General features: G+C 44.0%; 2 protein-coding genes across 7 annotated transcripts in view; both read right to left on the bottom strand.

The window, feature by feature from the left end:
- Nucleotides 1-4,066: 4,066 nt before the first annotated feature.
- Nucleotides 4,067-8,931, bottom strand: tmem115 (transmembrane protein 115). The gene is made up of 2 exons (XM_024375286.1): nucleotides 7,047-8,931; nucleotides 4,067-6,711 (listed from the first exon to the last, which is right to left on the bottom strand). Exons 1-2 carry the CDS (start codon nucleotides 7,901-7,903, stop codon nucleotides 6,480-6,482), a joined length of 1,089 nt encoding a protein of 362 aa, XP_024231054.1. The 5' UTR covers nucleotides 7,904-8,931; the 3' UTR covers nucleotides 4,067-6,479.
- Nucleotides 8,932-12,278: 3,347 nt separating this feature from the next.
- Nucleotides 12,279-15,714, bottom strand: part of LOC112258283 (helicase ARIP4-like) — a 68,476-nt gene continuing 65,040 nt past the window's right edge. For all 6 annotated transcript variants that reach the window (XM_042299307.1, XM_042299306.1, XM_042299309.1 and 3 more), the window contains one exon: nucleotides 12,279-15,657. In XM_042299307.1, the coding sequence (XP_042155241.1) occupies nucleotides 14,732-15,657 (926 nt within the window). In that variant the 3' untranslated portion in view covers nucleotides 12,279-14,731. The remainder of the gene's footprint in view (nucleotides 15,658-15,714) is intronic.

A 15,714-nucleotide genomic window follows, 5' to 3' on the forward strand; every position in this document is an offset into this window, starting at 1 on the left:
TGGGCAGTGTGCAGAGTGATGGCGATTGCATCATCTGTGGATCTATTGGGGCGGTAAGCAAATTGAAGTGAGTCTAGGGTGACAGGTAAGGTAGAGGTGATTATGTTCCTTGACTAGTCTCTCAAAGCACTTCATGATGACAGAAGTGAATAGTCATTTAGTTCAGTTACCTTTGCTTTCTTGGGTACAGGAACAATGGTGGCCAACTTGAAGGATGTGGGGACAGCAGACTGGGATAGGGAGAGATTGAATATGTCCATAAACACACCAGCCAGTTGGTCTGCACATTCTCTAAGGACAGGGCTAGGGATGCCGTCCGAGCCGGCAGCCCTGCGAGGGTTAACATGCTTAAATATCTTACTCACATCGGCCACGGAGAAGGAGAGCATCAGATCAATTGCTTGGCCTGACAAATAAAATATCCTGCATATATAACATACACCTCTTTTCTAGTATTATAGCATTTTCAGATAATAACCCATTTGGGGAATAGTACACATTACATGGCAAACTCAAGTATCAATATATACCTTAGAGAATGTCCAATAATTCCTGAAGCAAGCTGTGTTCTATCTGGTATCGTACGAAAAGTAACATAGTGAAAAAGTGCAACATTTTCTTCAGAAAGACAAAAGTCATCTGTCTGTGTTCTGATAAATGACTCATCTGGGTCTAAACGTCACTTGCTAAAGAGGATTATAACATATTAAGCAGTGACAACAAGTGGTTCAATGACCGAATAATTGATGGTCAGGGTTCAATGATCTTTTGAATTCACATCTGAAGGAGCAATTTGTGTTAATGTCTTTTGTGAGTCAGGAATTACAGAGTCTGTTTTGTGACAGCAAAGAGGCAATGCCAAATGTGCCTGGAACGGTGCACAATTGGTGGCGTTTTGAGCGCGTAATAGTGCCTGTCAACTTAACGTCATATTGGACAGTCATAGCCGTAGATTTGCAGCATATAGTTAGTAGCAGTAATTGCATTACATTAAATCTTAAAATTATGGATTCCTAAATCAGTATGAACGTGAATTAAAGGACACACTACTTCCACTTCAGAAATACATGGCATTACAGTATCTGGCAATGCATGGATTTGTAGTGGATGTGACACTAAACTATGATTTTTCTCATTCGTCCTACCAGTTTAGAAAACAGTCAGATGCTAGTAGTTGGGGTGTTTATGTGTGCTTATTCTGTAAAGCAGTCTTATTAGACGGCAGTGTGAATATGCTTTGTCACAATGGCACGCAAGTGCATGTTTAACATTTTAAACTCTACAGAAAAAGCCTTTGTTAACCTTGATAGATAATAAAATACAGAAACGGGATTATCTTTCAATCTCGTCTCTGTTATTGGTTTAGAAATCTTGGTTGACAGGCATTTACAGTATACTGCTAAAGCAACACATTAGAGGCCTGTAAACTTGTAACTGTTCTCCATTGTTGCTCTGAAAGCTTGATTGTACTGTTTACTGTCAGCCTTGTCTTCCGTAGTGCATTGTAAACGCTACAAAAAGTGTCTTTGCTGCCCTTTTGCTTGACAATATAGCTTGTAAATAATCCACGTTCTTTATTGTTGTTGCTGAAACTAGTTAATAGACCTTTACTGTATACTGCTAACCTTGATAGATCAAGAAGCACATATCGGCCTACAACTTGTAAATATTTTTTCTCCATTGCTGTTCAGAAAGTGTGATTATACTGTGTCCTAGTAGCCTGGTTAATCATTACATTTAATTTGTAAATAAATTAGATTTATTTTCGATTAAAAAATTAAGTTTTCTTTTGTTGTTGTTGAGTGTGTATTCATTTCAGGGCTATATTTGCTTAGTAGAGACCCTGCTGAGTATTTCCCACCTCACTTTAGCTAGGTCAGGTAGTAAAGTGTTCTCTACAAGCCAATATGCATCTCATGTACAGTCTATTACAGTGTATTGAATGAAGTAAGTAGCGTAATGAGTCACCATCACTGTTTATTAACTTGATTGCCCAGCACCAGAGACCCATTTAACTTTGAGACTCTGTTGAGTAATTCCAATAACATATATTTGTAATTTATTAAGTGTATTTCTTTAAATATAGCCTACACAATAGCTTTCAACATACCAGTATTGGTGTAAACTTTCAAAATAAATGCTGGTGTAAATAATACAATGTTAAGAATAAAGTTCAAAGGTGGTTGCAATGCTGTGAAAACAATATGTACTGCAAAAATAAAAATAAATCAATATTTCCAAAGTTTAACATGTCTTTTGCAAGGGCGACTCTTATTTTGAAAAAAATGTATCTGCCAACATAATATCCTGCTGCTAGGAGAACGATAATCAAGGAGTGGACCGGTTATGCTTCCTTCCTTCGTTTAACAAATTAAACTACCCTTATCACGGCTGTTAGTGTTCGTCACACATATCAGAAGTCAAGCTAGATATATTCTTAACGTTACTATTAGGCCTTTTAAAGTAAGTCAAAGTCACCTAAATAAGGCTAGGAGTAATCAACGGAAAAGCTTGTCACTTCAAAGCGCATGTCATGACATACAGCGCATTGGGAAAGTTCAGACCCCTTGACTTTTTCCACATTTTGTTACATTACAGCCTCATTAAAAAAAATGTATTAAATTGCACCCCCCAAAAGAAAAAACGAACGGAAAAATATAACATTTACATGCATTCAGACCCTTTACTCTACTTTGTTGAAGCACCTTTGGCAGCCATTACAGCCTCAAGTCTTCCTGGGTATGAAAAGCTACAAGCTTGGCACACCTGTATTTGGGGAGTTTCTACCATTTTTCTCTGCAGATCCTCTCAAGCTCTGTCAGGATGGATGTGGAGCATCACTGCACAGCAATTTTCAGGTCTCTCCAGAGATGTTCCATTGGGTTCAAGTTCGGATTCTGGCTGGGCAACTCAAGGACATTCAGAGACTTGTCCCGAAGCCACTCCTGCGTTGTCTAGGCTGTGTGCGTAGGGTCGTTGTCCTGTTGGAAAGTGAACCTTCGCCGCAGTCTGAGGTCCTGAGCGCTCCGGAGCAAGTTCACATCAAGGATCTCTCTGTACTTTGCTCTGTTCATCTTTCCCTCAATCCTGAATAGTCTCCCAGTCCCTGCCGCTGAATAAATCCCCACAGCATGATGCTGCTACCACCATGCTTCACCATAGGGATGGTGCCAGGTTCCCTTCAGGCCAAAGAATTCAATCTTGGTTTCATCAGACCAGAGAATCTTGTTTCTCATGGTCTGAGAGTCCTTTAGTGTCTTTTGGCAAACTCCAAGCGGGCTGTCATGTGCCTTTAACTGATGAGCGGCTTCCGTCTGGCCACTCTACCATAAAGGCCTGATTGGTGGAGTGTTGTAGAGATGGTTGTCTTTCTGGAAGGTTCTTGAACTCTGGAGCTCTGTCAGTGGCCATCAGGTTCTTGGTCAGCTCCCTGACCAAGGCCCTTCTCTCCCTATTGCTCAATTTGGCCAGGCAGCCAGCTCTAGGAAGAGTCTTGGTGGTTCCAAACTTCTTCCATTTGTTCTCGGGGACCTTCAATGCTGCAGAAATGTTTAGGTACCCTTCCCCAGATCTGTACCTCGATACAATCCTGTCTCGGAGCTCTACGGACAACTCCTTTGATCTCATGGCTTGGTTTTTGCTCTGACATGCACTGTCAACTGTGGGACTTTATATAGACAGGTCCAATGAATTGAATTTACCACAGGCGGACTCCAATCAAATTGTAGAAACGTCTCAAAGATGATCAATGGAAACAGGATGCACCTGAGCTCAATTTCGAGTCTCATAGCAAAGGGTCTGAATACTTATGTAAATAAGGTATTTCTTTTTTAAATTTGATTTTTTTTAAATGTGCAAACAGTTCTAAAAAACAAATTTCACTTTGTCATTATGGGGTATTGTGTGTAGATTGGTGAGGGCAGCTGTTTCTGTTGTCAGAAGAGTATCAGCGACTGTGTTAACTGCTCCATCTAGTGGCACATTTGAGGGGCAAGCAAGCTGCACCCTAAATAAATATCCTATACTACTACCTACCTACCCAGTGTTGCAAAAAGACAATTCACTGTTACATTTCATACAATCGTATTTTATTTCATATAGAGACAGAGAAATATCTGAAACTAAATAGGAGTCTGCGCAACGGTCACAGTACAAAGAGAAACACATCGTTAGTGGAAATCTGAGGAACCTGTCTGGTGCACGGAAAATCTGTGAAAACCAAGCTTCGAGGCACCTTCCCCAACAAATTAAACAGAACAGTGCAGATCTTATCTTAACCAACATTCAGAGACGTGACACAGATAGTGGGAAAAAATGAGAAACTAGAAAGAAACAAAGAGCAAGAGATTTCGACAAGATGTTCCCTGGGGAGACGAGAGCCTGCATCAGTGGCTGTATTGTTCCGTCATTGTCAAAAGCTGCTGAACTTTGTCAGGCCAAAACCATTCAGAAATGACAGGAAACCCCTGTGTACAACATCTAGTCTTCTAGCTCTCCCTGTTACACACTCATTCGGGTAAAAAGAAACAAAATAAAACTGTCTGGCCAGAAAAACGAAAGATTCTGACAGAACACAAATCAACAGTATGAACAAAAAGGAAGATAGACCCACACACCTTCAATCTATTATGGCCTTGGTTCCCCTTCGAGTAATCCGACTTCAGAGCAAAAATAAACACCTCAAAACAGGAACCACATCATCATCATCCACAGAGCAACTTGTCCAATTATCAGGTGCCCCATAAATGTTGGAAACATTTGAAAACAGAAGATCTAGCAGTGGTAAAATAGCTGGGGGGTAAATCTAGACCTACAGTTGTTGCCAAATATATTGACACCCTTCTAAAATAAGTTGAAATAGTAAAAGAAAGTTTGGTCTCCACACATTGTTATTGGATTTTCCACATTGCAGAACCAGTTTTATTTTTGCAAACTTAAGTTTACAATTTTAATTTAGAAAATAAAGACAAATGACATGAACAAAATTATTGGCACTCAGGAGCTAGTACTCAGTCAAGAAATTCCAACAAATGCTTCCTGTAGCCATCAATAAGCTTTCTGTACCTTTTCTTCTGGCAATTTGGCCCACTCTTCAGCAACAAACTGCTCTTATTCTTCAATGTTTGAGAAGTGCCCTGTCTCGCCATAGATGGATCGTCACAGATGTGAATCAGATCTGGACCCTTCACTGACTATTAGAACAGTCCAGGGTGCTTTTTATGCTGTTTGTGGTTGTTGTCCTACTGGAAGACCCACAACCTTTGACAAAGACACCTGGCTGAACATTGCACTCCAAAGCACCTTGATAATCTGCAGATTTCCTGATGTCCTGCACACGTTCAAGGCCTGCACTGCCAGAGGCAGCAAAGCAACCCTACAGCATTACCAAACCTCCCCCATGGTTGATTGTAGGGAGGGTGTTCTTTTCTTTGAATGCCTAATTTGGTTGTTAGTAAACATAGGAAGACCCCACTGCTGGAGACAAAAAAAAGCCTGTTTGAACTTCTCAAAAACCCACCTAAACAAGCCTAAATCCTGGGGAAAAGGTTCTGTGGACCAATGAATCAAAATCATAACTCTTTGGCAATACAGATCTGGGTTTACTGACAAATTATTTATTATTTCAATGAAATAACACCCTCCCTACAATCAAAGATGGGGGAGGTTTGGTAATGCTGTGGGGTTGCTTGAAATTAGCAGATTATCAGGTGTTTTGGAGTCCAGTGTCCAATTATTTTGTCCATGTCATTGGTCTTTACTTTCTAAATTAAAATGATAAATAAGCTAAATTGGTTCTGCGATGTCGAAAATCCAGTGTGTGGTTACTGTTTGTTTTTAATTTCAATTTATTTTAGAAGTAATAGGGAATTATTTAAGAAAAGTGCAAGTGTGTCAATATATATTTGGCCATAACTGTCTTTCAGTCTTTCAGTGATGGAGAAGAGAGAAAAGATGTCAAAGACATTGAAGACTAAACACCAATCAGCACAAAAGGATGACCTATAAAACCATTGAGAATCTGCATCCGTCTGCTGAAAGCTTGCTCTGGGACAATAGCAACACACAGCAACAGATGGAGAGTTTGCCAAGAGTCTCTGCTCCGGTCATAGCGTCTCAGACACAAGGTCTGGGAGTCAGACGAGAGCAGCAGGTGTGGAGCAGGCGTCTCGGGTCAAAAGAGCTGTAATTAAAAAAACATTTTGTACAACCATTCAATAGTTTATTCAGGAGAGACGTGACAAACTAGGGAGAGTCCTATGTGTTTGTACATTGCATTCATGTTTCAATGGACATATGCGGGTGGGGCCAGGAGAGCAATCTGTGTACAACTTCGGCGAGTCAGAGCGAAAAACTGATAAGCCTGACAATGTGTCAAAAACTGCTAGTGTGTGTGTGTGTGTGTGTGTGGGGGGGTGTAGTCACTGTAGTGTGTGTGCTATTCAAAACTTAGTATAGCTGAGTGTGTATCAGTGTGTCTGTTATGAGCTGGAGGGGGCGTCCTCAAAGCTGATGATGCTGGACTCCTGTCCCGTGGTGTTCTGGGAACCATTAGACCCCCCTACTGGAGAGGTTCTCTCATGTCCAGAGAGCAGCGGGGTGTCGGCCCGAACCTCGTCCTCATCGTCGTCCTCTTCGTCGTCCATGCTCGGCCAGGCCGACTGGTCCTCCACCTTCTTCAGTCGTTCGTTCAGGGCCTTCAGCGCCAACTGCCTGTAAGACGATCAGACAGTCCGTTTTAAAACAAACCGTGTCTGCCCATTACCAAGCAAGGCTGAGCAAATGTTTGCATTACATCATGGCATAGCAGGTGTCTCGGAGTCCCTTTCAAACAGCCACTGATCCTCTCCAGGTGCAGAGCGAGGTGATATGTAGGCCTAACTGCCGTCTATGTAACTGAGGGCAAATAGTGTATGCGTGACAGCTTGCAAGTGTGTCAGCCACATAATGAAGGTAAACAAATATTGGTCTGTGTGCTGTAATGGATCCCTGTGTGAGTGTGTGTGTGTGTGTGTGTGTGTGTTTATTTGGGCCTCTACAGCACTCACCTCCTCCTCTCTGTGTCCTGGGGATCTACCCCCGGCAGACTGATGGTGATGGAGGAAGGTGCCCCGACGTCATAGCGTTTCACCATCTTCCTGCACACCTTGATTTTCACCAGGGCTGCGTGCACCAGGCCAGCCAGCAGCCCCACCACTGGCTGCACCACTTCAGGGAAGAAGGAGGCAAAGGCAAAGTGGTCTGACATGTCCCCACGGCCCCGGCTGTGCCTCTGGTAGAAGCGCAGGTAGACCCAGCCTGCCAGGGCGCCAAAGCTGTAGGCCGCCAGTGGTGCGGCATTCTCCAGCAGGCCAGAGAGGCGTAGCAGGGCCAGGCAGAGGAGGACCAGCGCCGGGGATGCTTTGAGCCTCACCTGTGGAACCCGCAGCACAGTCGTGTCCCCCATGGTCTGCTTGAGGGCCACCAACACCCCCCCGAGGAAAGCTGGTGCCCCATGGACTCGCACAGCAAACAAGTAGTCCAGGTCAAAGGTGGCGACGTACGTGAGCAAGTAGGAGAGGCCCGCCAGGAGGCCTGCAGAGATGTTGACCACAGCAAAAAAGATTAGCAGCTCCAAGGCGCCCCACAGAGGCTCCAACAGCCGGCCACAGGCCATGACAGTCCCAACATTAGCCACCAATCCCCACACATGCTGCTCCACCACAGCATGGGTCACCAGGGTCCAGATCCAGAAGTTAGGGGGGAAGAGGTAGCCAGGCGTCACACCCAGGGCGTATGGAGTGTCAACTGCCCACGAGAGCAGATACAGAAGTAGCACTATGGCACTTATGGACTTCACCACAACGCTAGTGTTGGTTAATGCACCCAAGAAGTGCTGTCGTGCAACTGGCAGATAGCGATTCATTGTGTCGTTTGTCAGTATCGCGCAAGGGCCGATCAGTAAGTTTGTATGACCTGCAGCTGCTCACGTGTTGGCCGTTAATCAGCAGAGCCAAGAAGAACTCACGTAATCTGCTGATACAGACAACATCCACTCTCGACAGTGATGCTTCATAGGGGAAAGAATCTGACTGATCAATGCTAATGGGTGGTTTAAATTAACCTTTAATGGTATTGCTGTTCAAAAACACTTGATGGGGAAACTTTGCTACCTCGCTATAACCCTTTAAAGTTGCCGAACTGAACTCACCTTACTAGTGTGATTAGATATTAAGAATAGGTAACTGCGCTAATTTACTAAGCTAACATATGTAGCAACCTGTGAATTACTCTCAATTGACACCAAACGGTGTCATACTCGAAGCTTACATACATCACAAATATTAAATAGTTACTGTACTTTAGAAATCATACCAAGAACTTCAACCAGCTAGCTAGCTGGCTAAGTTAATACTTCAGCATTAGCTGGCTGGCTAGCAAGCGCTGGAATAAGTAGCTAATAAGCTAAGTTAGTTAGCTTGTTATTGCTAAGTTGCTATTAAATGGCTAGGGAAAGAAGTCTGACAGTTTGTTACGATGTTTTATATCCACCATTCGAATTCATAAGACGACCAGTCAACATTTGATTAAAGGGTTTGAGTAGTATGACTCCAAAAACGACAACAATTAGCACCAGCGCCTCACTTGTTTTCCTCGGCCCAGGATTCACCGCTAGCTAGCCACAGTAGCTCGAGTTTTCCCTGTAACGTTAGTTAGCAGTAGCTACAGGCCTTCAAAACAATGTTGTCGAGGTGATCAAAAATCGGAGATTCACGCGAAATCCATGACGTCTTCACAATGTCAGAGAGCCTATTCGGTTACGTCAACGTTATTCCGATATAAAATCACAGATGACTGACAATCCAGCACTTCACACACACACTGACCAAAAAACGGAGTCTTGGGCTCACTGCCACCGTCACCAACACACAAAGCGTCAAGTCACGCCAGCGTGGTGCACTGGAGCACTATGGGAAACAGTTATTATTATTATTTTTTAACTTCTTCATTATGGAGGGCCGCAAATAAATATTATAGGTGCATGCCACCACCTACTGTATTGACTCTGCATCAGCCTACTATCATGTAGTATGAATTCATTACACTATGTGAAAAAATTGCCCTACCAACTAACCCTACACCCATTAAAACCTCACCACTATTCCACTACTTTGGCCCCATTTGATCCTGCACCAGGCAAGCAGCCTAAGAGGACGGGACACTATCGTTTAAATCACCTTGTAACTCTTCTACAGTAAAATCTTGTACACCCAAGTACTTCTCTACAGCTGCCACCACAACATCTATCCTCTGTGATTTTCATTCCATTCCTGTACAGTTGATCACCATGGCTATGAATGCCCCAAAAAACAAACCTACTGAAGCACATGCTATTCCTACCACTCTACTGATTTCAGAGGGGTTGGGTTAAATGTGTAAGTCACATTTCAGTTGAATACATTCAGTTGGACAACTGACTAGGTATCCCCCTTTCCTTTTGTTTTGGTCCAGGATCCCTCATCCTGGACCCATCTTCCTCTACTATTCTTTTCCCTGCCTCAGCATACTACACCTTCTGTACTACTCTGATGCTGGCAACCTTACCCTGCCTTTCTCTCCCTGGACACCTCTGATCTCCAGCACCATGTGGGTACCCCTACAGTTAAACATACAACGTTTTCCAAAGATACTACACATTCCTATGTCTCAAGTCCTCCTGCACACTTCTCACATCTAGGATTCTCCCTCCTACACACTGCTGCCACATGACCATAAGCTTGACACCTAAAACACTATAATGGGTTTGGGACAAAAGCTCTCACGGGATAACTGACAAATCCTAACTTGACTTTAGACTCGGCATCAAAACCCAATAGTACAGAGAGTGTCTTCTCTGTTTCACCACGCTCTTCACCGGGTCTGCATCGCAACAAACATTGGGCGTCAAGGACAACGGGAATCTTCCATTTCAGTTGACCCTGCTCAACACTTAACGCCTCTCCAGTTATCAGTCCTTTCAACAGGTCCCTGCTCAGGAGAGGAAAGCAAAACACAGGTATTGTCCTCAGGCGTGTGGTGCGGAGCGCACGCTCCCTCAATGGCAGAAACGCAAAAAAACGACACGATTCCACTTCAAGTCACTTTCACGACCCAACATTCCCCAACCTCTTTTTTTCCCACCCAATCTGACACCATATATGGATCAGCCAGATCCTGGACTGGCTACAAATGGAGTGTTCGCTGTCTGAGTAGTGAGAAGCTAATCTAACTACTAAAACAAATGTATTCAAACTGACATGTTTGGAGATGGACAGCAGCACCCTGCATTCCACTGCTGGCTTGTCTTTGAAACTAAGCAGCATTGGTTGTGGTCAGTCCCTGGATGGGAGACCAGATGCTACCGGAAGTGGTGTTGGAGGTCCAGTTAGAGGCACTCTTTCCTCATGTTTTCAGACCAAACTCAATGCCCCAGGACAGTGATTGGGGACCTTGCTCGGTGTATGCAGTCTTTTGGATGGGACGTTAAAACAGGTGTCCTGACTCTCTGTGGTCACGAAAGATCCCATGGCACTTATTGTAAGAGTAGGGGTGTAAAAACCTGGTGTCCTTGCTAAATTATAATCTGGCCCTCAAGGCCACATAATCATCCCCAGCTTCCATCTGGGTCATTCATCCCTCCTCTCCCCTGTAACTATTCCCCAGGTAACTTACCTGGTAAAATAAGGTTGAACATGCATTGATTAAAGAGACAGAAATGACTGGGATAACTGCATACACATTCATTTTATTCAGTAATTAATTGCCATAAAAAACATTACACTAAAGAATTCACATTTCTCAGGTGTAAAAAAAAGACAAAGCCCTCTTCCAGCAGAACTCTATGAGAATCAAACATCACAGAGAGAGAGAGCACAGCAAAATCTGATCTGATATCAAACCAAGATAACGTGAATAGCTCACTGGCAGGAAATGCAGTGGATAATGGCTGGCTACCAAAAAAACACGAGGGACCTTTGACTGGCAAAGAACAATGGTGCGTTTGCACGTTGTCCTCTGAAGACAGGCATACAAATGGACACGCCCGCAAACAAACCCAAACATGTGTAAAGTAAGCAGACTTATAATGCGCTTGTTCACTTACAGTGATAAAAACACGAGACAAAGGCTGTTTTATCGAGACTCAGATGAGACATGCTTGGATCTGGGATACCTCAGTGGAACTTTCCTTATGGAGAACAAGAACCACAACACTGGACGCAATTGTACTGCTCGGATAGTGTTTTCTAATGTCAATGTCAGCATTTTGGAATATTGATGCATCTCTCTGAATAACAGTTCTGCTTTTACAGAATCAAAAAGACAAACCACGATGGCGGTGAGGGAGACAATTTGCATGACCCAAATCCCTGTGAACGTTTGACTTATGTAAAGGGTTGGTTTATGTAAAAGACCAAGGTTAAGCAACCCAAACAGAGTCTTCAATTCAAAAACACACAAATGTCCATGCATCTTGGTCATGTAAGAGGACCCATACGGGGAGAGAAAACCATGGCAGTGTGACAGTCCCAGATCTCTGCCCGCATCTCCCATTCCCAAGCCGTTACAACTTTACATTATAGATCAGGCGGCAACACAGAGCTTACAACATCAAAGAGCGGTTAACACGTCAAGTGACATCCAGTCCACCGTGGCCAAGCTTCCTGGAAAAAGCAGACATCATGGAATCCCTTTTAAAATTTTTTTTTTTTTTACAATGTTACGACACGTAAAAGCACTTGTTCCCAGATACAACTGAACAGAATCTGCTTGCATAGCTGATGATGAAAATCTAAGGCTTCTAAGTAATTTAAGATATACACTGGCGAAGTCGACGTACAGAACTTCCGTTTCATAGTCACAACATGTCAACATTATCAACTTGAAGGCTGGCAGACAGCTCATTTCACCCAAGCTGTTGTAAACACTAAAAGCACGCACCAGACAACAACTATAAATTCATTCTACGTACAAAACAGTAAAGATAACAGTTTTGATCAAACGTGTTTGTTTCTACTTAAAAAAAAAAAAAAGCATTGTCATCTAGGCTGACAGCTATTCTCAATTTTGCCCTCTTCATCTGATTTTAGGTCATGTCATCTGATGCATATGACTCTGGACAGGTCTCTAGACAATGCTCAGTCCCCTCCAAAAGTTAAGCGAAATAATTACTTATGTTCAGATAGTGCTTGAGGATCTGTGTGTAAGATAAGATAGTGTGTGATTAAACATTTGCGTTTTTATCAAAGTAAATGAACTTGAAATGCCATTCAAAACATTATTTTATTTACAAAAGATCTTAAAGCCATCCATTGTTACATGTCCATTCACAAACTATGTACTGTACAGGCTTTGCTAACCATGCTAGCACATACTCATAGATTTCCTGTCATTGTGCCAACGCTAGTTAGCACTGGCGCGCAAAAACTACCTCTAACTTCCCGAAGTATCCCTTTTAACTAAATGGAATTTACTGGACAGTCAGTTGGTGGCTGACTGAATCGATTTATAAATAAATACTGAAATTCAAGTAGAAAGCTATGAAAAAGATTGAGTGGTACAACAACTGAAAACATTAAACTGAACATTAAACTTTGCCATTAGGATATATAGATTCAAATGAACATCTGGATGATATGAACAAAAAACAAAAAGCACTGGGTGACATTTTCTCTCTGCTAATGAGTGGTTAGACCGCCCGTGACTGGATGGTTCTGAAACTCACACACTGAGTCAGATGTCTAATAAATCACATTTCTCAAGTCATGGAACACAATAATTGCCGTGTTCCAGTAAAATGAACATTAAAAAAAAAAATCCCCTTACAAACAAAAACAGAACAAAAAAAGTACAAACATTTAAAATAAGAATGAATAAATATGCACTGTCATAAATACACGAATTTGGTCAATTCAAACATTGAAAAAAGAAAAGAACATTAAGTGTGGTATGAATGAAAAGAAGAACACGTCTGATGATACGAGGGTATCGTAATAAATGCAAGAATTGGAGTTTAAAGCTCTTGCTGAAGAGACTCAAGGCTAGGGACTTGGTGGAGGTGGTGGGCTGGCCTTCCCTCTTCCCAAAGTGGGTTGGATTGAGACAGTAAGTCTATGTAAGTAATGAGAGGGGCAGTAACAGAAGTAACGAAAATGAAAAGTGCTGTTTATTAATTAAACAGAACCAGGTCTCACACACTTAACCCCCCCCTCCCCCTTAACAATAAGCTCACAACAAAGTCAGTAATAACATTCTGTGACCAAATTCGAAAGACACCCTCTTCTTTAGGCCAATAGCAGTTGGTGACATTTGGTCGCGTCAGAGAATAATCCTCTCTGGAGAGTGCTTGAAGTTTTTTTTGGCACAGCTATTTTTGAATTTGCTCAAATTATTTTGGTTTGACAATGACCCCTTGAACCCTGGGTTGTTTTTCCAGTTGAAATCACATATGCCAGAGATGAGACAAAGGAGCAGAAAACAAGTGTTCAAGCTATCCACCGAGACAGAGCGAGCCACTATGAGACAAGTACCCAGTGCAGGGTACCCAGTGCAGAAACAGACAGGGAAGGAGACACACACACACACACACAGAGGTGTCACAGGTCATATTTGCATCACTTAGAGAAGCTACAGTAAGACTATGGGTGAGATCCAGGTCCCTAGGACTGCCCGTCTCGCTGTTTCTCTACTCCCACTGGGTAACATTCAGAGACAGAGGCAAGGCATTTTCAATTCACCGTCCCTTTGGACAGTTGGCCCTTCGCAAGAGCAATGTTTTCACATCATCACCGGTAGACAAGGCAATCAAATCAGAAAAATGCAGAAGATGACATAAAACGTGGAAATCAGACCTTCCCAAAAGTGACGCCTGTCCCAAAGATCTGCATTAAAGGCGTAAATAAGCATACATTCTTTGAGTTGAAGGTTCTTACTTCTTAGATTTTCACCCAACAAAGAGCCTAACGGTTTCTTTGACTTCAGTCTCGACTCGCCCATTTTCGGATTGTCATCCAATTTCTCAAAAAAACTCAACACTTCTGTCCTGGCAGTTAATTCAAGAGCAAATCAAATTGATTTTGAAAACAGTTTTAGAGTAGGACTACCATATAAAATAATATTCAGTAGAAAATTATAACAATCAAGAACAATATCGTCTAACAGATATCTTGTGCCATACCATAATTACTACCAACTATGTCTCTCAATTTGATTTATTAACTCTAGTCTACTGTCAGTCAGTTATTAACCTAGTCTATCATCAACTGTTGGAAAAATGCAAAAAGTTTTAGAAGACAACCAAGCGAATTAGTCAGTCTTCTGAACAAACAGTACACCCTGGTGGCGATTCAGGGTCACTGCAGGTTCAAACCCAGCTGTCGCTTCAGTGATTAGAATAAGGACAGGACAGAACATTTTGGAAGCCCCAAGTCCGTTTCCTTTTCATCTACGTTCTCTCTGGTGCTCAGTTCTTCTATTTTCTTCTTTTTAAATGAGATATTCAGCATAAGGATTTGTTGCTTTGTCCAGTTTGTGTTATATTCCAATACAGACTCATTTTCTGAACGGCGTGCATGTTGCACTTGGGATGGGAAAAAGGGCTAGTTAGTGGAGGTGGATGGGACTTGATTGTCCCTTCCCTTCCTCTCCAGATCTAGCACCAACAATCCACTATCTGTCCCCTACAACCCACATGCCTCCTCCCTACGGTTGGAGGCTCTCATTGTCCAGTCACCTCAATGACATCATCGTCATCGCTGTCTGAGCTACTACCAGCGTTCTCTGCCGAGCCGTGGGCATCAGAGCGACCCAGCCCCGCCCCCATCAGGCCAGAGGAGGGGAAGTGGGAGAGGAAGCTGGAGCCAGCGGGGCCTGGGGTGGCGGCCGGGAGCCCCCCAGGGAGCAGCGAGCTAGGGTACATGCCCACGGACTGGCCGTAGGACATGGGGAAATCTGGGGGCAGCATGCCAGCCATACCAGCACCCAGCATGAAGGGAGCCAGGGAGGCCGAGTCAGAGGCAGCCGAGGAGGAGCTGGTAGTGGTGGAGGAGGAAGACCTGGAGGAGGAGCTAGTTAGGGTGCCTTCACCCAGGCCGAAGGGGTCAGAGGTCATGGGGAACATGAGACAGGGGTCACCCATCTGGCTGTGGGGCTGGAAGTAGGGCGAGCCAGCTCCCATGAAAAGGGGTTGCTCAATGGAACCCAGCATGGCCGGGTTGAGGCCCATGGGCGGGAGGCCGTAACCCCTGGTGAAGGGAAAGCCCCGGGGGGGCAACGGGGCCGAGGTGCGCTTGCCGGGGGCCAGCTGCTTGTTGTCGGCCCATTCGTCGGCAGTCGGGGTGGAGGCTTTGCGCTTGGTGCCCTTCAGGTCCAGGGCGGCCGTGGAGTCTGTGTTGGGCTGGGCCGTGGTCTCTCCCCAGGGCTTGGCATGGCTGGTCACGCTGCTGCCATTGGTGCTCTCTGCCAGCGCCGTCTCCAAGGATCCTGCAGACAGAGCCTTGGAGGCCTGCTGCTGCTGGATCTTGTTTCCGGCTGCAGCTGTGTACCTCTGGAGCTCGCTCAGGATCTCGGGGCTGTCAGGGGAGAGCGGGCGAGTCACACAGCCGCTGGTGCCGTTCGCCGAGTCCTCCGATGCCTTCTGGGTGTCTGAGGGAGGGAAGACAGACGGGTCAGATACTGCTCTCTGGTCTAGATTAACAGAAA

This window comes from Oncorhynchus tshawytscha, linkage group LG16 (genome assembly GCF_018296145.1).
Source record: "Oncorhynchus tshawytscha isolate Ot180627B linkage group LG16, Otsh_v2.0, whole genome shotgun sequence".
NCBI classification, from domain to species: domain Eukaryota; kingdom Metazoa; phylum Chordata; class Actinopteri; order Salmoniformes; family Salmonidae; genus Oncorhynchus; species Oncorhynchus tshawytscha.